Source organism: Bombina bombina, chromosome 2, assembly GCF_027579735.1.
Source record: "Bombina bombina isolate aBomBom1 chromosome 2, aBomBom1.pri, whole genome shotgun sequence".
In the NCBI taxonomy this organism is placed as follows: Eukaryota; Metazoa; Chordata; class Amphibia; order Anura; family Bombinatoridae; genus Bombina; species Bombina bombina.
Genome location: NC_069500.1, coordinates 79939615 through 79965319, shown reverse-complemented (window position 1 = coordinate 79965319; position 25705 = coordinate 79939615). Strand labels below are relative to the sequence as shown.

The following is a 25705-nucleotide window of genomic DNA, read 5'->3' as shown; positions in this document are numbered from 1 at the left end:
TGTAGCAGGAATGGGATGCTGTATGAAATGGGCTATAGCTCACTGCTTATTAAAATAATTATTTATTAAAAAGTCTTAATAAAAACAACAAAGCATTGGATATAGAGGAGGCATAACAGTAACTCCCCTAACAATGCAGCGCGTTTCTCGGCATAGCCGTTTCTTCAGGCATATCAGACCGTGATAATAGGGTCTATTTAAATACAGCAGTAAACCAATCAGGCTCAACAAACTAACAAGCCGGGAGTGTTCATTGAAATAATATTACATTAATTCAAATGAGCTATATAGCTACAATCATTAAAAAGACAACAAAGTTACAATTCAAAAGCTGTTACAATGTAATCTGTAAAAAGCCAAACGAGCAAGACACCAATGAATGAAAATAATATGTAAGAAAAAAAATGTGAAAGCAATCGGAACGATCAGAAGAACCATATCGGACCATTACTTACCAACACAATCCACCATATTAACCACATAGCCATGGTACTACTCACTAACCAAAAAAATATATACCTGTGTATATGTAAAAAACAGAAAAGTCCAGTGGTATATGAAAACGCCAACCTAACTTTCAAGCAATATACATCAATATTTCTGAAAAGATTACACAAATAAATGTAAAGTTATATATTAGAGAAGACTGACTTTAGGAGCTATGAACGTTTATTAAAAGGACATGAAAATCTAAATGAAAACTTTACTTTTATTATCAATTGTACTGTTCTCTTGGTAACCTCTGTTGAATAACATGAGTTTAGCTCAACAGTGTGCACATGTCCAGTGTAAATACTGCTGTCATACAGTGCTTCTAAGCCTACCCAGGAAACCAAGTGCATTTGATAATAAAAGTGAAATAGAAATGAATTCTGGCTTGCATGATTCTTTAAATACAAAAACTACAAATAAGTATTTGTTCTTATTTCTCTTTCTACCTATTTAGAGCTGGGTAGTTTGGGATGTAGCTCTATGCCAGAACATTTCTTTATTTTGTGCAGATTAAAAAAGAACACAGTGACCCTACTCAGTGCAGTCTCCTGCTTCAAGGGTCTCATCAACCCCTGACCTTTGTGCTTAAAGGGATAGGAAAGTCAAAATTAAACTGGAATGACTCAGAGCATGTCATTTTAAGACACTTTAAAATGCACTTCTATTTTCAAATGTGCTTTGTTCTCTTAGTTTCGCTTGTTGAAAACTAATACACACATATTCTACACTAGTGGGAGCTAGCTGCTGATTGGCGCCTGCACACATTTGTCCCTTGTGATTGGATAATTAGATGTGTTCAGCTAGCTACCAGTAGTGCAATGCTGTTCCTTCTGCAATGAATAACTAGAGAAAAAAAAGCAAATTTGATAATAGAGGTAAATTGGAAAGTTGTTTGAAATTGTATATGCTATCTGAATTAGGAAAGAAAATTTTGGGGTTTCCTGTCCCTTTAAAGTTCATTCCAAAAGGTGTTGCTGGATGCAAATGGAACATTGCAACATCAATGTTTATATTAAATCCGTTAAAAAACAGTTACAGCGTCTAGTAGGTTTTAGTTGTCCAATGTATTTTGTACAGGTTAGTGCATCACTTGAGGAGGAAGCAAGGACCTGCTAGAGTGGGTCAGGGGCATGCGCATTTTGTATTGCACATTATTATGACGTTTAACTGAAGGAAATGGGTTAAATTCTCCAAGTAGCAATTTCCCTGTATATGCATTTATTCTGCACAGTCAATTCACTAAATCTTACTCAGCTGTCTACGCAAATGAGCCGCAAAGAATAAACAAAGGAAATGGTGAATGTTGAGAAACCTTTTAGTGAATTTCGCCTACTGACAATCTAATCTGAACATTCCTGTAGTGAAAAGATGGCAATATAAATACACACTGTGTATTGTTCATTCTTTCATTGTAGCAATATTAAAGGGACAGAAAACACCTTGTCATTGTGGTGTTTCGCAATAGAATAAGATATCCACCAAGTCTTAACATTTTTTTTAAATCAACTTAGCATTGTGTTTGCAGCATTTGTTTCTGAATAAGCAAATTCCACCCATCATTTGACGTATTTGGAGGAGCCAAAGCCAGGCTTTAGTTGGCAGACAACAACGCTAGTCATGGTTATATTGCTAATATACAGTGAATTGTTTTGCAGTTATCTATTAAAGCCAATTATGGAAAGATATTTAGCAGTGCTCACTGTTAGAAGTCTGCAGTGTGCTTTTCTAGGTCTGATATTTAAAGAAGCCACAATTTTCAGAGCTAAATTATATGAAAAGGAGGCAAAATAAATAATGAACGTATATTACAAAGTTTACTGTCCCTTTAATATGTTGGTAAATATGTATTAACAGAAACTTTGAAAAAAGGCAGATGAAAAAGATAAATATCAGTAGCAACTGGCACTGTATGACACTCTCTGTTAAATAAAAATCACAATTGGGTAAAATGCAGTTTAATTAAGTTCCAGTTGGCTGCTCACCCATATTTATCTGCAAGCTCTCTAGCTTGTCTTTCATTGACCTCTCTCTGATCTGACAGGTCAGCCTTGTTACCAATTAATACAATGTCTGGGCTTTCACAGTAAGCATTTGCTTGAAGCTGACCTAAAATAGAAAACAAAACATGAATAAATAAATACTGAAACTAATAGAAATCTGAGAATAAAACCTCAGTAAATAATAGGTTTCAGCACTATAAACAGCATTTATTGCATAAATATATCATTCCATTTACATGACCTTTGTCTCAAGGATAAACAGTTCTCTGGTGTCCTGTATTCTGCGGTCCTGTCCTGCATTCAGTCCCATAATAGCATCCTTCCTCTTCCTTTCATGTCTTGCATTGCCGTTTGTGTGATCACTGCTTTGGTGATGAAACCATGGTGCAGATATGTTTGAGTATATCCTTATCACTACCAACCCCATAGTACTGATCACACAAGCAATATATCTCCAAGACACTTCAATGTCTAACATGTAAATTATAGGTCAATCCTACCAATGTCCCCTTTTGCATAAATCAGCCAATTCTAACCCCCTCAATGAAAATTCTTTCCATATATGGTCGTCCTTGAAACTATGGCAGTCATTGGCATAATCCCTTCAAATTACTTCCAGGTTACCATTCAAGAACATTGAGAGTTGTGCTGATAAAGGTAAATATAGGAGTAGAAAGAGACTTGAAATAAAACGCCTATTGTATATTTATAACTAGAGATGTAAGAAGATCTGGCATGTAGTCATTATGTGCTGACTCTCATGTGCTAAAACTATGTGCTTAACAACAAAGCACCTGGCAACTTGAGATTCTACATAAATTAACTGACCCGGTGCTCAGAAATCACTACTCTTGGATAATTAGTTCTCTGGTGAGACTTTTGTGGTCAACTCTTGTCATATGTAATATGAATTGTGGTAAAAATACTTTTTAAATTGTGTAATTAAGAGTTCTGCAACATAATGAATGGCAACATAATGTATTTGAAAATATCAAGCATATCATTATGACAATTTAACTACAGATTATGGTCCAGCCATGTTACTTTTATGCATTAAAGAGGATTGACTGATATGCTTAATTTGTATTTCTGCTATATAAAGTGCGTGTGGTGTAGTATGTATGTGTAAGTGTGTGCGTGTGATGTAGTATCTAGTATGTATGTGTAAGTGTGTGTTTGATGTAGTATGTATGTGTAAGTGTGTGTGTGAGCGTGTGATGTAGTGTGTATGTGTGTGTGCGATGTAGTGTGTATGTGAAAGTGTGTGTGATGTAGTATATATGAATGTGTGATGTTGTATATATGTATGTGTGATGTAGTATGTATGTGCAAGTGTGTGTGTGTGTGATGTAGTATATGTATATGTGATGTAGTATGTATGTGTAAGTGTGTGTGCGTGCAATGTAGTATGTACAGTATGTGTGTGCGTGCGATGTAGTATGTATGTGTGAGCGCGCGCAATGTAGTATGTATTTGTGTGTGTGTGTGTGTTTGCAATGTATTAGGTATGTGTAAGTGTGTGTGTGAATGGGATGTAGTATGTATGTGTAAGTGTGTGTGTGTGTAATGTAGTATGTATGTGTAAGTGTGTGCGTGCGCGCAATGTAGTATGTATTTGTAAGTGTGTGTGTGATGTAGTATGTATGTGTAAGTGTGTGTGCATGGGATGTAGTATGTATGTGTAAGTGTGTGTGTGCGTGGGATGTAGTATGTATGTGTAAGTGTGTGTGTGCATGGGATGTAGTATGTATGTGTAAGTGTGTGTGTGTATAATGTAGTGTGTAAGTGTGTGTGTGCGTACAATGTAGTATGTGTGTGTAAGTGTGTGTGTCCAATATAGTATGTGTGTGTAAGTGTGTGCGTGCCATGTAGTATGTATGTGCAAGTGTGTGCGTGCCATGTATTATGTATGTGCAAGTGTGTGCATGCCATGTATTATGTATGTGCAAGTGTGTGTGATGTATGTGTGTGTGATGTAGTATGTGTGTGTAAGTGTGTGCGCGTGGGATGTAGTATGTATGTGTGTGTGTGTGTGTGTGTGTGTGTAATGTAGTATGTAAGTGTGTGTGCGTACAATGTAGTATGTGTGTGTGCCATGTAGTATGTATGTGTAAGTGTGTGTGTGCATGCCATGTATTATGTAAGTGCAAGTGTGTGTGTGCCATGTATTATGTATGTGCAAGTGTGTGTGATGTAGTGTGTGTGTGCGCAAGTGTGTGTGTGCAAGCGTGTGTGTGCCATGTAGTATGTGTGTGTAAGTGTGTGTGTGATGCAGTATGTGTGTGTGTGAAGTAGTATGTGTATGTGTGTGTGTGTGATGTAGTATGTGTATGTGTGTGTGTGTGTGTGCATATGTCAAACTAATAAGTAATAAAAAGAACATTAAAGACAAAATATATAAATAATGCACAAATATTAAATGTTACTCACTCATCCAGTTTCTGACATTGAGGAAACTTTGTTGACTTGTAAGATCAAACATTAATAAGAAACCCATTGCATCTCTGAAAAAAGCTGTTGTGAGACTTCGGAACCTAAGGGGCAGAACAATTAGTGTTAATATTACTAAGATAAGGATTGTTTTCAAGCTGCAAAATGTAATAATTGTTTCAGAGAATAAGAAGACATATTAATAAAATAAAAAAATGGATTACTACAATGTAAAAAGCATTTTAACATTCACAAGTGGAATTCATTCTGTATGTTTAAGTGGATATAGAAATACCGCACTGACAATCTGAAAACAAAATGCAGGTTTAGTAAAAATAAATATTGTGTTGTAGCTATTCTAAACAAAAATACAAAGTTACCACTACTGAGTCATGTATAAATCCTAACCGGTTACCTAATCTGTCTTTTAAAATAAAAAAATAAAAAAGCTTTAACCCCCCCCCCCCCCCCCCCACCAAATTTTAGACATACTTACATCACTATTATTTATTTCTAGCAATTTAAAGTCACAATTTTGTTTAATTCAAGTTACACATCATAGTTATAAGATATTGTAATAAAGCATAATTAGGCAACATATCAAATCATATTTATTATTTATAATAGTTGCATAGATTTCCCTTGAAGGCAAAAAGTAAAAAATTATATGTGCAGAAGCTGAGATGAAATGGTAACATTGAAATATTGCATTTCAGTGTTGATTCTTATAGACTTGTGAGGTTTATGACAATCAACAAGTTTTAATGATACATTTAATTTCCAAATATTAAATGTAGTGTAGAATATATATGTTAACATTTGCAAAAATGAATGTTAAGGGACAGTCTAGTCAAAAATAAACTTTCATGATTCAGATAGGACATGTAATTTTAAACAACTTTCCAAATTACTTTTATCATCAATTTTGCTTTGTTCGCTTGGTATTCTTAGTTTAAAGCTAAACCTAGGTAGGCTCCTAATTTCTTAGCCCTTGAAGGCTGCCTCTTATCTGAATGCATTTTTTAATTTTTCCACAACTAGAGGGTTCATGTGCACCATATAGATAACATTGTGTTCACGTCGTGGAGTTACCTAGGAGTCAGCACTGATTGGCTAAAATGCAAGTCTGTCAAAAGAAATGAAATAAGGGTACAGTCTGCAAATTTTTAGATACAAGGTAATCACAGAGGTAAAAAGTATATTGATATAATTGTGTTGGTTATGCAAAAATGGGGAATGGGGAATAAAGGGATTAGCTATCTTTTTAAACTATAAAAATTCTGGTGTAGACTGTACTGTAGCTTTAAAAGTTAGGTGAACAATCACCATTTGTTTAGAACAGATGAATGTGTCAACATCCGTCATTGCTAATCAAGGTGTGGAAACATTCACTTCTCCCTGGTGAAGATAGAGATGTAGAAATAAAGGAAGGTGGAAGTTAAGAGAAAAGTAAAAAAAAGAATGTACAGCTTCAACACCCATTTTAATTAAACATCTGCTGTAATTCAATGAAGACACAAGTAGATATAGGTACAAAACAGTACAATGAGATAGCTTGGAGTATAATTTGTAATACTTCTGTATACATAGTGCCAGCAGAAAGATAGTACAGTACTGTAATCAGAAAGGAAAAGTAGAAGTTAAATGTTTCCGTACATACAGGTACAAAAGCAATGAATTTGGTTAAAAGAAAATAAAATCTTTATTAAAAAAAGAAATATTGAGTGAATTTACTGCTTATTACTCCAAACTTGCAAAATTAATCTAAAAATATATCAATTTATCTGATGCTAAACCTCTAAAAAAAAATAACATTTCAACAAATAGTTACAAAGTTCACCAATAAAACATTTACCAGAACAATTATGAACAAATATGTTGTATCTTATCAGTGTATAAAATACATGGGTATAAGCCATCAATGTTACTATTAAAGGGACAGTTCAACCAAAAACTTTCTCCCCTTTAAATTATTCCCAATGATCCTTTTTACCTGCTAGAGTGTATTAAATTGGTTGCAAGTAGCTCCTTTACTCATATTTCAGCATTTGAAATAGCTGATTTAGCTTGTGGTTTCCCAACCTATACTGAAAATTTTGATACTGGCGTATATGCTATTGACAAGCCTAAGTAAACACAGCCAGCAGAAGAGATTACGCCCTCAGTGGGGGCATGATAGTTAAGTAATAAAATGATAATTTTCCATTGTTCTCTCTATGTATTGAGCTTTGGTGTTCCAGACAAATATAAGATAAGGAAGCAAATCTGTGTACATAAAAGTGATAACATAATGAGATCTGATATTACCTGAAGCTCAACCCATTGTAATAGGCTGTGGTTTCAAAGCACAAAACCAGCTACTTCAGATACACAAATAAACCCGAAAATGCAATTTCTCAAATATTTTATACTCTGCAGTTGGTATAACAAGTCATTGCAAATACATTAATGGAAAAACAATTTTACAGTGTACTGTCCCTTTAAAGGGCTTTACATGTATGAAATCTGCACTGAATGTGCATAGTTCCTTAAAGTGATGGTAAACTCTCCCCTTTTTAAAATCAGATCTGGAATGTAAGCGCTATTTTAGATGGGGTTTTATTCATTAGCTGTAATGAAGATGCACTATAACTTAGTTATTAATATAGATATAAAATTCAAATACCCCAAGTTACACCACCCACTTCAAAAGTCAATTTTCCTGTCAGCTAAATGATTGAATTACTCTCCAATCAATGCTAGCTACAACAAAAGTGCCATATGGGAAGAGCGCTGATTGGACAACAATTTAATCTGTTAGCTCACAGAAAATTTTACTTTTGAAGTGGGCGGAGGAGCATGCAGTATTTGAATTTCATATCTATATTAAAAAGCATGTTATACTGCATCTTCATTACAGCTAATGAATTAAACATCTAAAATAGCGCTTACATTCCAGATCTGATTTTAAAAAGGGGAGAGTTTACCATCACTTTAAGGAGCCTGGAAAAGTATTGACGCACTTAATTCCCTCACCGCTTCTGAAATCAATTCTCCCCTTCTGTGTTCAGAGCGCCTAACTGCGAGCTCCAATCCCGATACAAAATGAGAAGCAGGGAAAAAGGGGAGTTTTTAATAAGTTTTGTTTAAAAAAATATTAATAAAAAATTCTGGATTTTGGAAAAATAGGGATTGGTATGGTACCTCTATATGGTCAAGGAATCATACTAGTTTATATAAGTAGCATCATGCAGCTCTATTGAACTTGGAGGTGGAATACAAATAAATCATTATAATAATCACTCTACAAGTAAAGTGCGATGACCATTACTAACAAAGTGTCTTGTTTTATATGTGAGTGAATAGAAACTTATAAGTTAATTGTGTATGTGACTGAATGTGTAGCAAATGTTTTATGACTTTTCAGGATGTCTATCAGGGTAAAATCCAATTAGCTCTCACCGTGATCTAGACCAGGGTTCTTTAAACTACGTGTCGGTACCCATTACAGGGTCGCAACACCATGTTTACTGGGTCATGGCTTGTGTGTGTGCTGTAGGAGAGAGTGTGTGCTGTAGGAGAGAGTGTGTGCGCTGTAGGAGAGTGTGTGCGCTGTAGGAGAGTGTGTGTGCTGTAGGAGAGTGTGTGCGCTGTAGGAGAGTGTGTGCGCTGTAGGAGAGTGTGTGTGCTGTAGGAGAGAGTGTGTGCTGTAGGAGAGTGTGTGTGCTGTAGGAGAGAGTGTGTGCTGTAGGAGAGAGTGTGTGCTGTAGGAGAGAGTGTGTGCTGTAGGAGAGTGTGTGCTGTAGGAGAGTGTGTGTTGTAGTAGAGAGTGTGTGTTGTAGGAGAGAGTGTGTGCTGTAGGAGAGTGTGTGTGCTGTAGGAGAGAGTGTGTGTTGTAGGAGAGAGTGTGTGTTGTAGGAGAGAGTGTGTGCTGTAGGAGAGAGTGTGTGCTGTAGGAGAGAGTGTGTGCTGTAGGAGAGTGTGTGCTGTAGGAGAGTGTGTGTTGTAGGAGAGAGTGTGTGCTGTAGGAGAGTGTGTGTGCTGTAGGAGAGTGTGTGTGCTGTAGGAGAGTGTGTGTGCTGTAGGAGAGTGTGTGTGCTGTAGGAGAGTGTGTGTGCTGTAGGAGAGTGTGTGTGTTGTAGGAGAGTGTGTGTGTTGTAGGAGAGTGTGTGTGCTGTAGGAGAGAGTGTGGTTTGTGTGCTGTAGGAGAGTGTGTGTGCTGTAGGAGAGTGTGTGCTGTAGGAGAGTGTGTGTGCTGTAGGAGAGTGTGTGTGCTGTAGGAGAGTGTGTGTGCTGTAGGAGAGTGTGTGTGCTGTAGGAGAGTGTGTGTGCTGTAGGAGAGTGTGTGTGCTGTAGGAGAGTGTGTGCTGTAGGAGAGAGTTTGGTTTGTGTGCTGTAGGAGAGAGTTTGGTTTGTGTGCTGTAGGAGAGTGTGTGTGCTGTAGGAGAGTGTGTGTGCTGTAGGAGAGTGTGTGTGCTGTAGGAGAGAGTGTGGTTTGTGTGCTGTAGGAGAGTGTGTGTGCTGTAGGAGAGTGTGTGTGCTGTAGGAGAGTGTGTGTGCTGTAGGAGAGTGTGTGTGCTGTAGGAGAGAGTGTGGTTTGTGTGCTGTAGGAGAGTGTGTGTGCTGTAGGAGAGTGTGTGTGCTGTAGGAGAGAGTGTGGTTTGTGTGCTGTAGGAGAGTGTGTGTGCTGTAGGAGAGTGTGTGTGCTGTAGGAGAGTGTGTGTGCTGTAGGAGAGAGTGTGGTTTGTGTGCTGTAGGAGAGAGTGTGTGTTGTAGGAGAGAGTGTGTGCTGTAGGAGAGAGTTTGGTTTGTGTGCTGTAGGAGAGTGTGTGTGCTGTAGGAGAGTATGTGCTGTAGGAGAGAGTTTGGTTTGTGTGCTGTAGGAGAGTGTGTGTGCTGTAGGAGAGAGTGTGGTTTGTGTGCTGTAGGAGAGTGTGTGTGCTGTAGGAGAGAGTTTGGTTTGTGTGCTGTAGGAGAGAGTGTGTGCTGTAGGAGAGAGTGTGTGTTGTAGGAGAGAGTGTGTGCTATAGGAGAGAGTGTGTGTTGTAGGAGGGAGTGTGTGTTGTAGGAGGGAGTGTGTGTTGTAGGAGGGAGTGTGTTCTGTAGGAGAGTGTGTGTGCTGTAGGAGAGTGTGTGTGCTGTAGGAGAGAGTGTGTGCTGTAGGAGAGAGTGTGTGCTGTAGGAGAGAGTGTGTGCTGTAGGAGAGAGTGTGTGCTGTAGGAGAGAGTGTGTGCTGTAGGAGAGAGTGTGTGCTGTAGGAGAGACTGTGTGCTGTAGGAGAGAGTGTGTGTTGTAGGAGAGAGTGTGTGCTGTAGGAGAGAGTGTGTGTTGTAGGAGAGAGTGTGTGTTGTAGGAGAGAGTGTGTGCTGTAGGAGAGAGTGTGTGCTGTAGGAGAGAGTGTGTGCTGTAGGAGAGAGTGTGTGTTGTAGGAGAGAGTGTGTGTTGTAGGAGAGAGTGTGGTGTGTGTTCTATTACCTTCTACAACACTTTCAAGCTTTACTACAATCAGGAATAAAGTACACAAATATTTTCGGCCCTTTGCCAATAAATTGCAGCTATTTTGTTATATATCACTTCAGCAATCTTCAGACCAAGCATAAATATAGTGTCGCAGCGGTATGTGGTACCATGGCACTGGGTCTTCGGGTATAAAGTTTGAAGAACCTTGATCTAGACAGTCTGAAGAAGCAGGTACATTTACCTCACATTAAATGGGCATGAGGCCCCAGATTTTACCTTTATGGTTTAGTTAGAGCATATCATTTTAATCAACTTTCCAATTTACTTCTAATTATCAAATGTACTTCAATCTCTTGGTATCCTTTGTTGAAGCAGCAGCAATGCACTACTGGGAGCTAGCGGAACAGATATCATGAGCCAATGACAAGAGTCATATCTGTGCATACATCAATCAGCAGCTAGCTACCAGAAGTGCATTGTTGCTGCTGAGCCTACCTAGGTATGCTTTTCAATAAAGAGAACAAAGCAAAAGTGATAATAAAAGTAAGTTGAAGATGTTTAAAATGGCATCTGAATCATGACTTTCCTGCTTATAGTTAAAGCACTTAACCCTTTGAGTGCTAAGCACTTTCCCACCTGGGTGCTAAGCTGCTTTAAGTTTGTTTGTTTTTTTAAATATTTATTTTTTAACTTTTTTTTTTCTTTTTCATATCCCCAAAACTTACACTTTTGGAAAGCTTAGGCGATTACCTTTCCAACGGTGGGTCTTGGGGTTCTGTAGCTGCTTAGATGCCTGTGATACATCACTGGATTGGGCGGGAGGGGGCGGGAGGGGGCGTGAGAGGGGCCGGAGCGCTACACTATGGAAAGTGAAAGTGGAAGTGGAAAGTGATGTGGGAAGGAGGGAGAGAGTTTTAAGAGATTTGGGAAAGGGATCTGGGAGCGGGAGCGAGGTAGGTTTTGAGGGGGGGCAGCTACACTACAGAAAAAACGGGTTTATTTAATTTAAAAAAAAATGTAGCCCAATTTTACTGGAAAATGGGTACTAGCAGACAGCTGCCAGTACTTAAGATGGTGGCAAATAGGTAGAGGGGGAGGGTTAGAGAGCTTTTTTTGGGAGGGGATCAGGGAGGTTGGGGGATCCTACACTGCAGAAACTATATAAAAATAAAAATAAATATTAAAAAAAAAAAGCCTTTTATTTTAGTACTGGCAAACTTTCTGCCAGTACTCAAGATGGGGGTGACTATTGTGGGGTGGGGGAGGGAAGAGAGCTGTTTTAGAGAGATTAGAAAGGGGTGGTATGTGTCAGGTGGGAGGCTTATCTCTACACTAAAGCTAAAATTAACCCTACAAGCTACCTAATTAACCACTTCACTGCTAGGCATAATAAAAGTGTGGTGTGCAGCAGCATTTAGCGGCCTTCTAATTACCAAAAGCAATGCCAAAGCCATATATGTCTGCTATTTCTGAACAAAGGGGATCCCAGAGAAGCATTCACAATAATTTGTGCCATAATTGCACAAGCTGTTAGCAAATAATTTCAGTGAGAAACCTAAAATTGTGAAAAAGTTAACAATTTTTTTTATTTGATCGCATTTCACGGTAAAATAGTGGCATGAAATATACCAAAATGGGCCTAGATCAATACTTTGGGTTGTCTACTAAATAAATATATATATATATATATATATATATATATATATATATATATATATATACATACATACATGTGAAGGGTTATTCAGGGAATTCTGACAGATATCAATGTAACTTTTGCTAATTTTGGGAAAAAAATGGTTTGGAAGTAGCAAAGTGCTACTTGTACATATTTCCCTATAACTTGCAAAAAAAAGCAAAGAACATGTAAACATTGGGTATTTCTAAACTCAGGACAAAATTTAGAAGCTATTTAGCATGGGAGTTGTTTGGCGGTTGTAGATGCGTAAGATTTTGGAGGTCAAAAAAAAATTAGAAAAAGTGTGTTTTTTCAATTTTGTCATCATATTTTATCATTTTTGTTATAGTAAATTATATGATATGATGAAAATAATGGTATCTTTAGAAAGTTCATTTAATGGCGAGGAAAAACAGTATATAATATGTGTGGGTACAGTAAATGAGTAAGAGTAAAATTACAGCTAAACACAAACACAGCAAAAATGTAAAAACAGCCCTGGTCCTTATCGATAAGAAAATTGAAAAATGGTCTGGTCACTAAGGAGTTAAAGAAGTTTACTATGAAATCTCATGATATTTCACTGAAATCTCATGAGATCACAGTGTAGCAAAGTGGGACCTCAGCACTGCTATATTTTACTGTTCTTTCATTAAGACCTGTGATGGTCTGAGGGAGTTTAACACAAAGTAAGCTAAGATCAGTAATACAAATGATGATTATGTTTTATTTGCTGCATGTAAAGGTAAAGTAAAGGATATAATTATAAAGATGTTAAAAGAGTGAAGCATTACCTTTCTTGGCCAGCTGTGTCCCACAATTGTAAATGAACCTTGAAAGTCTTTCCATGTGTCCCACCAGGACCGGCATTATTGTATATCTGGAAGTAATCATTACATGTCATAACTTTACTTTCAATCAATTCAAACAATCAGTTAATCAGTTGTATATATTGGAGCGCACGTTGCTTACTGTCCCTTTAAATTACATGAGAAGCACCAATTTAAAGATAGTCTCCAGCACTCCAATTCTTTTCAAAGGCAATTTTATTTCACATAAATCAGCGACGTTTTGGGGTCACAGCCCCTTACTCATGCTTCATACACAATACTGACACAATGTCTTTTAACCCCTTAATGACAGAGGACGTACCAGGTACGTCATAGGAAAAAACTCCCTTAATGACAATTGACGTACCTGGTACGTCCTCTGTTATCTGAAGTGCTGGAAGCGATCACGATTGCTTCCAGCTGCTTCCAAGGGATTGTAGTGATGCCTCAATATTGAGGCATCACTGCAATCCCCTATTTTACATACCGATGCAGAAAGGGCCACTCTGTGGCCCTCTCTGCATCGGCCATTGAGGCTAACAATTTCGTTGGTGGATGGGAGCAGCTTTTGTCTGTATGTGCCTCAGTTGTTTCCCTAAGCGATCTGACATTGTCGGTGGTTTTTACCGGATGGGCGATTGCGGCAGGTGCACGCAAATTATGCCGGATTATGAAAGTAAAATAAAAAGACAGATGTGGAAGCAGGGGGATCTTAGTTCTTTAGTAAGGGATCTGGGAGGGGGAGGGATGTAGATCATTTAGGGGGGCCAGCTACACTACAGAAAACATGTATTTAATATAAAAAAGTAAACAAAAAAACTATTTTGGGGGGCAAATTGGGTACTGGCAGACAGCTGCCAATACCCAAGATGGCGGCAAATAGGTAGAGGGGGAGGTTTAGAGAGATGTATTGGGGGGGATCAGGGAGGTTGTGGGGTAAGGGGGGATCCATCACTGCAGACTGTATGAAAAAAATAAAAAAATAATAATAAATTATTTTTATTTCAGTACTGGCAGACTTTCTGCCAGTACTTAAGATGGCGGTGACAATTGTGAGGTGGGGGAGGGAAGAGAGCTGTTTGAGGGGGGTCAGGGGGGGATCAGGGGGTGGGATGTGTCAGGTGGGAGGCTGATCTCTACGTTAAAGCTAAAAATTAACCCTACAAGCTACCTAATTAACCCCTTAACTGCTGGGCATATTACAAGTGTGGTGCGCAGCAGTATTAACGGCCTTATTATTACCAAAAAGCAACGCCAAAGCCATATATGTCTGCTATTTCTGAACAAAGGGGATCCCAGAGAAGCATTTATAACCATTTGTGCCATAATTGCACAAGCTGTTTGTAAATAATTTCAGTGAGAAACCTAAAATTGTGAAAAATTTAAGTTTTTTTTTTTATTTGATCGTATTTGGCGGTGAAATGGTTGCATGAAATATACCAAAATGGGCCTAGATCAATACTTTGGGATGTCTTCTAAATATAAATATATACATGTCAAGGGATATTCAGGGATTTCTGAAAGATATCAGTGTTCCAATGTAACTAGCGCTAATTTTGAAAAAAAGTGGTTTGGAAATAGCGAAGTGCTACTTGTATTTATTGCCCTATAATTGGGTATTTCTAAACTCAGGACAAAATGTATAAACTATTTAGCATGGTTGTATTTTGGTGGTTGTACATGTGTAACAGATTTTGGGGGTCAAAGTTAGAAAAAGTGTTTTTTTTTCAATTTTTTCCTCATATTTTACATTTTTTTAATAGTAAATTATTAGATATGATGAAAATAATGGTATCTTTAGAAAGTCCATTTAATGGCGAGAAAAACGGTATATAATATGTGTGGGTACAGTAAATGAGTAAGAGGAAAATTACATCTAAACACAAACACTGCAGAAATGTAAAAATAGCCATTGTCATTAAGGGTAAGAAAATTGAAAAATGGTCCGGTCATTAAGGGGTTAAACACTATCTGTATGGGGCCAAAAGGCATCCTAGATGGAGTGTTAGCTCCCTCATGTGGCAACACTCCATCTAGGATGCCTTTTGGCGCCATACAGATAGTGTTTAAAAGACATTGTGTCAGTATTGTGTATGAAGCATGAGTAAGGGGCTGTGACCCCGAAACGTCGCTGATTTATGTGAAATAAAATTGCCTTTGAAAAGAATTGGAGTGCTGGAGACTATCTTTAAATTGGTGCTTATCTGCTGGAGGGATTGGCAGTTCCCTTGGTCTTGCGTGCACTCCCCATCCTCTGTGCTGTGCTCAATTTGTGCCTTTTGTAACTTACATGAGAAGGGGACAACATAAAATGAAATCACATTACAAAGTATATTTACAGCACATAATTAAATATTTTACTGTTTTACTCTTTAAATCAAAAGCTTAAAAGGAATAGTTCAGTCAAAATTAAACTTTAATGATTCAGATAGAGCACGCCATTTTAAGCAACTTTCTAATTTACTCCTATTATGAATTTTTCTTTGTTCTCTTGTTATTTTTATCTAAAAAAGCAAGAAAGTAAGCATAGGAGCCAGCCCATTTTTTGTTCCGCACATGGGTAGAGCATTCTGATTGGTGTCTAGATGTAGCCACTAATCAGTAAGCGCTACCCAGGTGCTGAACCAAAAATGGGACGGCTTCTAAGCTTACATTCAAATAAAGATAGCAAGAGAATGAAAAAAAATTATTAATAAGAGTAAATTAGAAAGAGGCTTAAAATTGCCTGCTATATCTGAATCATGAAAGTTTAATTTTGACTAAACTATTCCTTTAATACAGAGCTTGACAAAAGTGTTCAAAATCTAGGAGCAAGATATTACATATATTTATGCATAAACGTTTTGCATGTGTTCCAATAGTTAGTTACAACTTGTGTAGTTACCAAGGGCCCGATTATCTAAACGTCTCTGGGCTGGCAAGGTTATTTATGAAGGTTCCCCAGTAGTTCTATTTCCCTGGTGGAATTCTATAAAGCCACTTTTTACTCTGGAAAGTATGGAATAAGATTGCTGTCAAAAAGGCAAGTTTGTGTGATTCTTTATCGTTGTACATAAATTGCGATGTACGAATACAAATCGAAATTTACAAATACAAACTTTGTGGAAATATATTTTTTTTTTTAGAATACAAATCTTTAATTACAAATGCAATTTTGGGAATAAATCTTTTTAAATATGCACAGCGAAAATCGTAATTTAAATGCACTGGATTTGCAAAAAAAACCCACATAGAAATTCATACTTCTAAGTACAAAATACAAAACATAATTGTTATTTTATTGTAAAATAAGCTGAACATGGGCGTTCTATGGGCCTGTATGAAATTTTCTTTCAAATCAAAGCGTAATTATCTAAATATTTCCGCCTTACAGTTCTCACTGTTCTTTCTCATAAACTAAAAGTTGGAGAGGTTGCTTGTGACAAAATACACAAAATACCCTAATAGAAAAACACATGCATAAGAAAATCGAGGCAATTGTAAGATGCGATATGTAGAAGGCAATAATTTGTGATTTTATTTTTGCAGGATTTAAATTTAAAAGTGCCCCCTTCTAACATCACTCAGTTTGCCTTTCCAGCGAGCTCTATTACTTTCTATAGGAGACATATCGCCACTTGCACAAACTGCCCCTTCATTTAGATAACTTGCAGGGTTATCAAACCTGCAATAGGCTCTTAGTCATTTCAGTTGATTGTGATTAGACAGTGCGCTCGCAAAGCACTTGAAAAAGAATTCCTAATCAGAAGTTCATGGAGAGCAAAACAGGTAGGTGGAACTTTGACAGCTAAAATCTGAAAGCTGTTGCTAAGATAATGTTAATGTTATATAATTCTGCACTACGTGCAGAATTATATAACATTCATTTTTACGTTTACTGTCCCTTTAAGATCCATCCCCCAAATAACCCTTATTTGCATATGATTTGTTCATAATTAGTGTTTAATAGCTGTGTAACTAGAATGTCCAAAAAAGGTACATTCTGCCCATTGTAAATGTATATATATATATATATATATATATATATATATATATATATATATATACATACATACATACATACATACATACATACTGTATATATCCTTTATAATAGTAGATTAAAACACATATAGCATATATGGCAATAGTGTCCGTTTCACATGTTTCGTGGCTCCCACTGGTGCATTCTCATGAGTTTTTTTTATTGTTCTCATTTTTAATTTACACTGTTTGTGGCTTGTTGTTGCGGATAGGCTGTCTACTGTTCTCGGTTTTGCACCCGCTCATAGCGAGTGGGTGTTGTCTACCGAGCCCCAGCAGCAGTGGAGGCTGTCTAGTTGCAATAATCATGCTACTGTAAAATAATAAGGATCCCTGACATAAAATATCTTACAGATGGGAATAAATACTAACTATAAATACAATCCAGGAAAAACAACGACTTAAGAGTAATTTTCATTTAAAATAGAAGATTTATTGATCTTAAGAGTTTAAATATCTCTAAACATATCATAATTTTTCTGCTGAAGTATCGTCTTGTAGGAAGTCATTATATCAATTGTTAATCATTATGTCCAGAAGATGGAAGCAGAAATGAATTTAAAAAAAGCAATCAGAAAGACAAAATCAAGTGTAAGAAGAATTTCCAGTTTGGGCCTACACAGTTTCAAAAGCTATAACCTCAGAATAATCAGAGGAAATTAAGATGAAACAAATTAGCTTGCAGAACAAGAGTTGGAAGAGTTATCATATTTTTAAAACTTTAAGAATTAACTCACTTCACTTTTATGTGCACACTTTCTACCGAGCATGTGCAGGAGTTCACAGTGTATACATATATTTTGGCCTAGATTACAAGTGGAGCTGTATTTTGCATGAGATTTCTAGTGTAAATTGCACTGGAGTGGCACAACTACTCAAGCATATCTTAAGCACCTGGTTGTGCACTCAAATTACAAGTTGAAAGTAAAGTTTTCTTGCTCGAGAGCAAGTACCACTTGAGTGCAAGTTACCAGAGCTGAAAGTAAACCTTAATTTCCATTGTAAAGTTATCAGAACCTTAATGAAGATGAACATTGCATATTAAGAGGACAGTGCTGTGTTTTTTTTTCTTCCCATTAATGTATTCCCAAGTATCCATTTTACCTGCTGGAGTGTAACAAATTGTTTACAAATAGTTCCTTTTAGGCTGCAAAAAACAATTATTTTCATAATTGATTAATCGGATGATTATTTTTTTGATTAATCAGATAAAAAAAAATCTATACCATTTGTTTTTCTATATTTATCTTTGTTAGTTCTCCACCAATGCAAAGGGGTTCCTCCTTGGCAAGAGGCCTCTCAACAAAGTAAACCTGGACTTCATTTATAACTTGGTTATCCCTCTTTATTTTCTTACTCACTGCTGCTCCCTAGCTGTTCTCACAGGTCCCCAGGACACTGTGTGATTTATGTATATCAATGTTTCTCAACCGCGGCCCTCAGGTACCCCCAACAGGCCGGATTTTTATTATATCTGAACCAGTGCACAGTATGGTTACTGATCAGTTGATTATTTCACCAGTGCTCTAGTTAAGCTATAATGAAAACCTGGTCTGTTGGGGCACTTGACCACAGTTGAGAATTATGGATGTAGATCACCGGGTAAATATAAGAAAAAAGCAAATCTGTGGTTTAATATAAACAACCCAAATGATGACTCCTATTATTTCTGGGTGGTACAGGAGATCTAACGCACATAAGCCAGGAGTAGTTGTAAACTGGAAAATAAACTTATACTGTCCAGAAAAACTGAAAAGTAAATGTCTGTAGACGTCCTTTAGGCTAAGGACATAACCATAAAAAGCAACACCATGTGCAGGAGTTCAACGGAGTAAAGCAGCTGGTTCAGTACACAGACCAACTAATCGAATAAGGTTAGTTGACAACTATTTCCATAACCGATTATTAATAATTATGTTGATTAGTTGTTGCATCTCTGGTTCCTTTACCTTTATTTTTCATTGGTAACAGTTATTTTTTTTTTACTGTTCTATCCCCTCCTATTGTGAGGAGGTTAGGGTGTTTGGAACTCCGAATTCAGGTATAGAAACATTGAACAAACGTATTTTAAGAATATTTACTGAATAATAAGCAAAGAAGCCAAATTGGTAGTTTAAACTGAAGAAAACAGAAACTGCAAGTTTATACATAGGTCCAAGGCTGAACACTAGAGTCCAGTTCAATTTCAGTAAGCCTTAGAAAGTTGCAGTAACAAAGTCCAGTGGATACAAAAGCTCAAATAGTGCAATATACCCAGTAAGTACGCATAGAGAGACTGTCATGGGATACCAGGTAGGTGCAGCAGGTATACCAGGTTTAAGGAAAAGCTGTCACTGGTATAGCAGACACAGGATACTCAGCAGGCATAAGATACCCGGCAGATACTGTTGGTGAAACTGTCACAGGATACCAGGTAGGAACTGCAAGCGCAGTTTCAGAAACAAGGTGAGCATACACATATCAGGTAAGTATGCTTGGATTTTAGAAACCAGGTGAGCATACGCAGGTACAAGGTAAGTATGCAAGTTTCAGGAACAAGGTGAGCATACACATATCAGGTAAGTATGCTTGGATTTTAGAAACCAGGTGAGCATACGCAGGTACAGGGTAAGTATGCAAGTTTCAGGAACAAGGTGAGCATACACATATCAGGTAAGTATGCTTGGATTTTAGAAACCAGGTGAGCATACGCAGGTACAGGGTAAGTATGCAAGTTTCAGGAACAAGGTGAGCATACACATATCAGGTAAGTATGCTTGGATTTTAGAAACCAGGTGAGCATACGCAGGTACAGGGTAAGTATGCAAGTTTCAGGAACAAGGTGAACTTTACAATAACTCAGCCCAGAGTGATGGGCTGAGTGACCTTTTATAGGAACTCCCACTGCTATTGGCTCCAGGTGGGAGTTCCGGTAATTAGGACTTGGCCCTTTAAATCTAGTTAGTGTACGGCTGCACGCGCCTAGAGAGCCGCAGTAACAGCTAGTGGAGTTGAAGAATTCACCCTATGCATTTGCCGAGACCAAGAGCGGAGATAAGTACCAGACACCTATACTGTAAATTTTAATACTTAAGTAATGGTTATAGAAAAGCTTTGTAAGAAAGTTTAAACTAAATCAAGCTCCAAATGGGAGGTAGAAGAAACAGACAGATAAAAAAAAAATCATAGTTCTCGCAAAGTAATGGTCTCACTGTGTATACAGTAAGAAAAGATAAAAAGATAAAAAAGGATTTTGTATAAATATAGAGTTAAGCAAATAATGAATTTGTTTTGGTAGGGGATTTAATTACCCGAGACAGCTATTTCATATTCAAAATATACCCAAACCAGCAATTTCCCACTAATTTTGAAATCTATAGCTGGTATAACAAATCACTGTAAACACATTATGGAGAAACCAATTTTACAGTGGTTTAACTGTGTGAGCACTGACAATGATTTTATTAGAGTCTTTCACATTGGCTAATATTTCCAGTGCTAATGATATTATCGCTGAAGAACAAGGGTTAAACGGTGGACTTGTAATACGAGTGTGAGTTTGCAAACCGCTGCCAGTACCTAAGATGGCTGCCACTAGTAAAAGAGGGGAAGGTCAAAGAGTTGTTGGGGGTCAGAGAGGTGGGAGGGTTGAGGAGGGATCACTACACTGTGAGGAAAATAATAATAATAATTTAAAAAAAAGTCTTAAACTGCATACCGCCAGACTTTCTGCCAGTACCTAAGATGGTGGTGACCAGTGGGGTAGTGAGGGCGGTAAGAGAGCTGTTTGGGAGGGATCAGGGAATGGGAAGTGTCAGATGGAAGGTAATCTCTACTCTGCATCAGAAAATAATCTTACAAGCTAATTGATTAACCCCTTCACTGCCAGGAATCTCAAGTAAAGCACGCAGCTACAATTAGCTGCATTCTAATTGCTGAAATGTAATGGCAAGGCCATGCATGTATGCTATTTCTGACCAAGAGATGCTTTTATAACCATGTCATATGACTAAAGTTGTTGAATGTAAATAACTTCAGTGAGAAACCCAAAGTTTGCGAAAAAGTTAAATATTTTTTTTATTTTTTGATCATATCTGGTGACCAAATAGTGGCATCAAATATACCAAAATGGGCTGTCTACTTTAAAAATATATAGTTTTTCATAGGTAAATCAAAAGTTCAATTTCTGTTTAAACAGAGTGATAGCAAAATGCTAAAAATTCTCTGATACTTTGGACAAGTTTTTCTCTAAAATTAATGGTAGCGAAGGGGTTAAAGCTCATTAGCTTGTTACTAATGCTCATTGGCTGATAGGTACTTCCTACTAATGCTGATTAGCTTTGAGGTACAATGAGAATTTATACATATCAGCCAATGAGCAGTAACATGAAGAATAAAACTGATAATATAATATCAGTTTCAGTTCACATTTTAAACCGTTTTATTTATGGTTTATTCATCTTATATACTTGAAATTCTCTTATACAATAAATGGTAATTTTATTTTTCCTCTAGCTGAAATAAATATATCCCTTATAGTCACAAAGGCAGCTTGCAACCAGCCAAATTTGATAGGGACAGTGATGCCATATGTGACCGATTTCTGTATTATATCAGATATACTGACAGAAAAGCAAACAGCACTTACCACTCGCTTTTCCCGGAAATCTATTCCAACTGTAGTGATAAACTTAGGGTTGAACTTGTTGTCTGTGTATCTGTAAAGAAATGTGGTCTTTCCAACTCCGGAATCTCCAAGAGCCAGGAGCTTAATCAGATAGTCATAGTCCCCATCAGTCATAGTGCTAGTCTTCGTGAACCTACAAGAAAAGAAGGTATTTTTTATTCACAATTAGTATCTCTATTAAAATCAGATTATAAATAACTTTATTGAAAATTATTTCTATGTTTGCAAATATATATATATATATATATATATATATAGATAGAGAGAGAGAGAGAGAGAGAGAGAGAGAGAGAGAGAGAGGAAAAATATACTTGTTATATCTCACCCTTAAAGAGCTGACAGTTTGTATTAAAAAGCTGAAGGACAGCATGATGTGACCATGTCAGCCTTATATTGGTCCAGATTACAAGTGGAGCTTTAATTAACGCTTTCGCTTGAGAGTTAATTGCGTTAGAAGTAAACAATCGGTGGATTCTGCTCGTATTATGAATTTAAAGTAAATAGTTTTCGCTCATGCACTAACCCGATGAGCGCAAAAAGCTGAACTATCGAGTGTGCATTCAAGTATACCCCAATAAATGTCAATGAAGAAAAAAAAAGTGGAGAAAAAAAATACCCCACTCTCGCGCAAACCAGATTGCATATTCTTATGTGCACTAACCCGACATAAAAATAGTAATATTTCACATTCCAATGTTCTACACATACAAGAATATGTTCTATTAATTATAAATACATATTTCTACATATATCTGATGTTTTTTTTTGGTACTAAGTCTCTATTTATACCTATCTTTATAGATAATTATATATATATATATACAGTTGCAAGAAAAAGTATGTGAACCCTTTGGAATGATATGGATTTCTGCACAAATTGGTAATAAAATGTGATCTGATCATCATCTAAGTCACAACAATAGACAATCACAGTCTGCTTAAACTAATAACACACAAAGAATGAAATGTTGCCATGTTTTTATTGAACACACCATGTAAACATTCACAGTGCAGGTGGAAAAAGTATGTGAACCCTTGGATTTAATAACTGGTTGAACCTCCTTTGGCAGCAATAACTTCAACCAAACTTTTCCTGTAGTTGCAGATCAGATGTGCACAACGGTCAGGAGTAATTATTGACCATTCCTCTTTACAGAACTGTTGCAGTTCAGAAATACTCTTGGGATGTCTGGTGTGAATCGCTTTCTTGAGGTAATGCCACAGCATCTCAATCGGGTTGAGGTCAGGACTCTGACTGGGCCACTTCAGAAGGCATATTTTCTTCTGTTTAAGCCATTCTGTTGTTGATTTACTTCTATGGTTTGGGTCATTGTCCTGTTGCAACACCCATCTTCTGTTGAGCTTCAGCTGGTAGACAGATGGCCTTAAGTTCTGTCTTGCTAAACTTGGGAATTCATTTTTCCTTCGATGATAGCAATCCGTCCAGGCCCTGATGCAGCAAAGCAGCCCCAAACCATGATGCCCCCACCACCATACTTCACAGTTGGGATAAGGTTTTGATGTTGGTGTGCTGTGCCTCTTTTTCGCCACACATAGTGTTGTGTGTTTCTTCCAAACAACTCAACTTTGGTTTCATCTGTCCACAGAATATTTTGCCAGTACTGCTGTGGAACATCCAGGTGCTCTTGTGCAAACTGTAAACGTGCAGCAATGTTTTGTTTGGACAGCAGTGGCTTCCTCTGTGGTATCCTTCCATGAAATCCATTCTTGTTTAGTGGTTTACGTATTGTAGATTCACTAACAGGGATGTTAGCATTTGCCAGTGACTTTTGTAAGTCTTTAGCTGACACTCTAGGATTCTTCTTCACCTCATTGAGCAGTCTGTGCTGTGCTCTTGCAGTCATCTTTACAGGATGGCCACTTCTAGGGAGAGTAGCAGCAGTGCTGAACTTTCTCCATTTATAGACAATTTGTCTTACCGTGGACTGATGAACAGCAAGGCTTTTGGAGATACTTTTATAACCCTTTCCAGCTTTATGCAAGTCAACAATTCTTAATCGTAGGTCTTCTGAGAGCTCTTTTGTGTGAGGCATCATTCACATCAGGCAATGCTTCTTGTGAAAAGCAAACCCAGAACTGGTGTGTGTTTTTTATAGGGCAGGGCAGCTGTAACCAACACCTCCAATCTCATCTCATTGATTGGACTCCAGTTGGCTGACATCTCACTCCAATTAGCTCTTGGAGATGTCATTAGTCTAGGGGTTCACATACTTTTTCCACCTGCACTGTGAATGTTTACATGGTGTGTTCAATAAAAACATGGCAACATTTCATTCTTTGTGTGTTATTAGTTTAAGCAGACTGTGATTGTCTATTGTTGTGACTTCGATGATGATCAGATCACATTTTATTACCAATTTGTGCAGAAATCCATATCATTCCAAAGGGTTCACATACTTTTTCTTGCAACTGTATAGGAATATCTATTTAGAAATACTTACTTAGAATATATTCTGCTATGTGCAGAACATTGGATTGTCAAATGGCTATAGCAAATACATAGTTAAAACATTTATTAAGGCGTGTCCGGGCAGCGTTCTGGAGAGGACGCATTCTCTGAAAGCTCCAACTGAAATTTTAATAATCTGCCGATTATTAGCATCTAACAGCATAAATAAAAGCACAATACATGAAGACTCCACAACTCTGATAACTGTGGTCCTATATCTCTTTTCGTAGCTGTCTGTATGACGTTGGGGGACTCAGATCGGAAATTGGAGGTCTAAGGCGGCGGCCTATTGTAAGGCATACACCTCCCCCCCGGGAAGAGCCGGGTTATTAATGCTGTCAGAACTTTCTGACTTACTCAACCTCTTCAACATCCTTCTATAACTGAATATCAAGCTTACCTACCGAATAGCTTTACGTAATAACAATGAGATCCCCTGAGCGGAGAAGAAATAACTTTAGCTGATAAAACATGACAAACACAATGGCAGAGAATCTTCTGAAGGGCTATGAAGATTATGAGGCAAAACTAACCTCCATCTTGCTCAGACTGCTAGAGAAAGCTCCATATGACCACTTGTTGAAGCGCTTAACTGTGGAGAAGGTGACTGCAATGCACCCAAAAGGTCTCCAGGAAATAAAACCATACTATGGCGCTACGGATGCCAATCATCTACCCACATCATGGAGTCCACATGACTCAGAACACACTCAACTGATTTCACAATCACTTAGAGATAAACAAAATGTAGATCCTCAACACAGCGCAATAGCCATTGCAAAGAATGCTTGATCGCAATCTCATCATGCGGACAGCCTTCATATGGATGCGGTGAACCGTACAAGCAGGCACTAGTCCTCAATGCATCAGGCAGCCTATGGAACACTTACGTGCCAGAGTTCATACCTTCAGGATCGAGAAAGGAGATAACACCAGCAGATTTCATCTTGCAGGCTGCACTGAAGGGCCCAGGCTGTAATAAAAATTAAGCTCTTTGTCACTGCTGGGCACAAACACTATCGCTACTACTGAGGCGGGTAAGGAGTGCTCGATGATACAGAACAAGCTGAAAGGTACAGTTCCCGATAAAATCATCCAGAACTTAGACCACCAAAAATCCTGTACTGCCCAATCAGTCTCACCCACAAGAGGGGTTTGAGAAAACCGCTTACATAAAGACAGAGACTTGCAGGATGGCTGTGCTTCAGAAGCTCTGCTTAATGCTTAGAGAGCGACTTAAACAGCGCTCTCAGTTAAAACCATGCTTTGCAGAGGTTGGTTAACCCTTGTTATAAATATATGTACTGTTTGGTTCACATACATGATGAAACATCACTGAAGGAGTTACCGTATAAATCACTACTCCTTACTGTCTAAGAATTTAGGGACGGATCTATATGGTCTTCTCAGTTAACAACATGCTCCACAGATGTTAGCTACCTTAAGTTTTATATGTTTGACCCTGTCCTGTTTTTTTTTTTTAAATGTTATAAACTCCATTTCATGTTTACAATTTGTCAGTCAATTTAAAAGGGTGTATATTCCATAGTTCATGATGTCATATTGTTTAAGAGATTACTACTCCTAGCTAACTATATCTACAGAATACTTACTATATCACATGCTTTTAAAGATTCAAAAACTCAATAATCCAACAAAAATGTATAGGGAAATATT

At 37.5% G+C, this 25705-nt stretch overlaps 1 protein-coding gene across 3 annotated transcripts in view; it reads right to left on the bottom strand.

Annotated features, from left to right (window-relative positions):
* The window catches only part of RAB27B (RAB27B, member RAS oncogene family), a 584254-nt gene that overhangs the window by 649 nt on the left and 557900 nt on the right, over positions 1-25705 (bottom strand). For all 3 annotated transcript variants that reach the window (XM_053701127.1, XM_053701125.1, XM_053701126.1), the window contains 4 exons: positions 21520-21691; positions 12834-12919; positions 4923-5026; positions 2475-2598 (listed from right to left, as the gene is read on the bottom strand). In XM_053701127.1, coding sequence (XP_053557102.1) covers positions 2475-2598; positions 4923-5026; positions 12834-12919; positions 21520-21672 — 467 coding nt within the window. In that variant the 5' untranslated portion in view covers positions 21673-21691. The remainder of the gene's footprint in view (positions 1-2474; positions 2599-4922; positions 5027-12833; positions 12920-21519; positions 21692-25705) is intronic.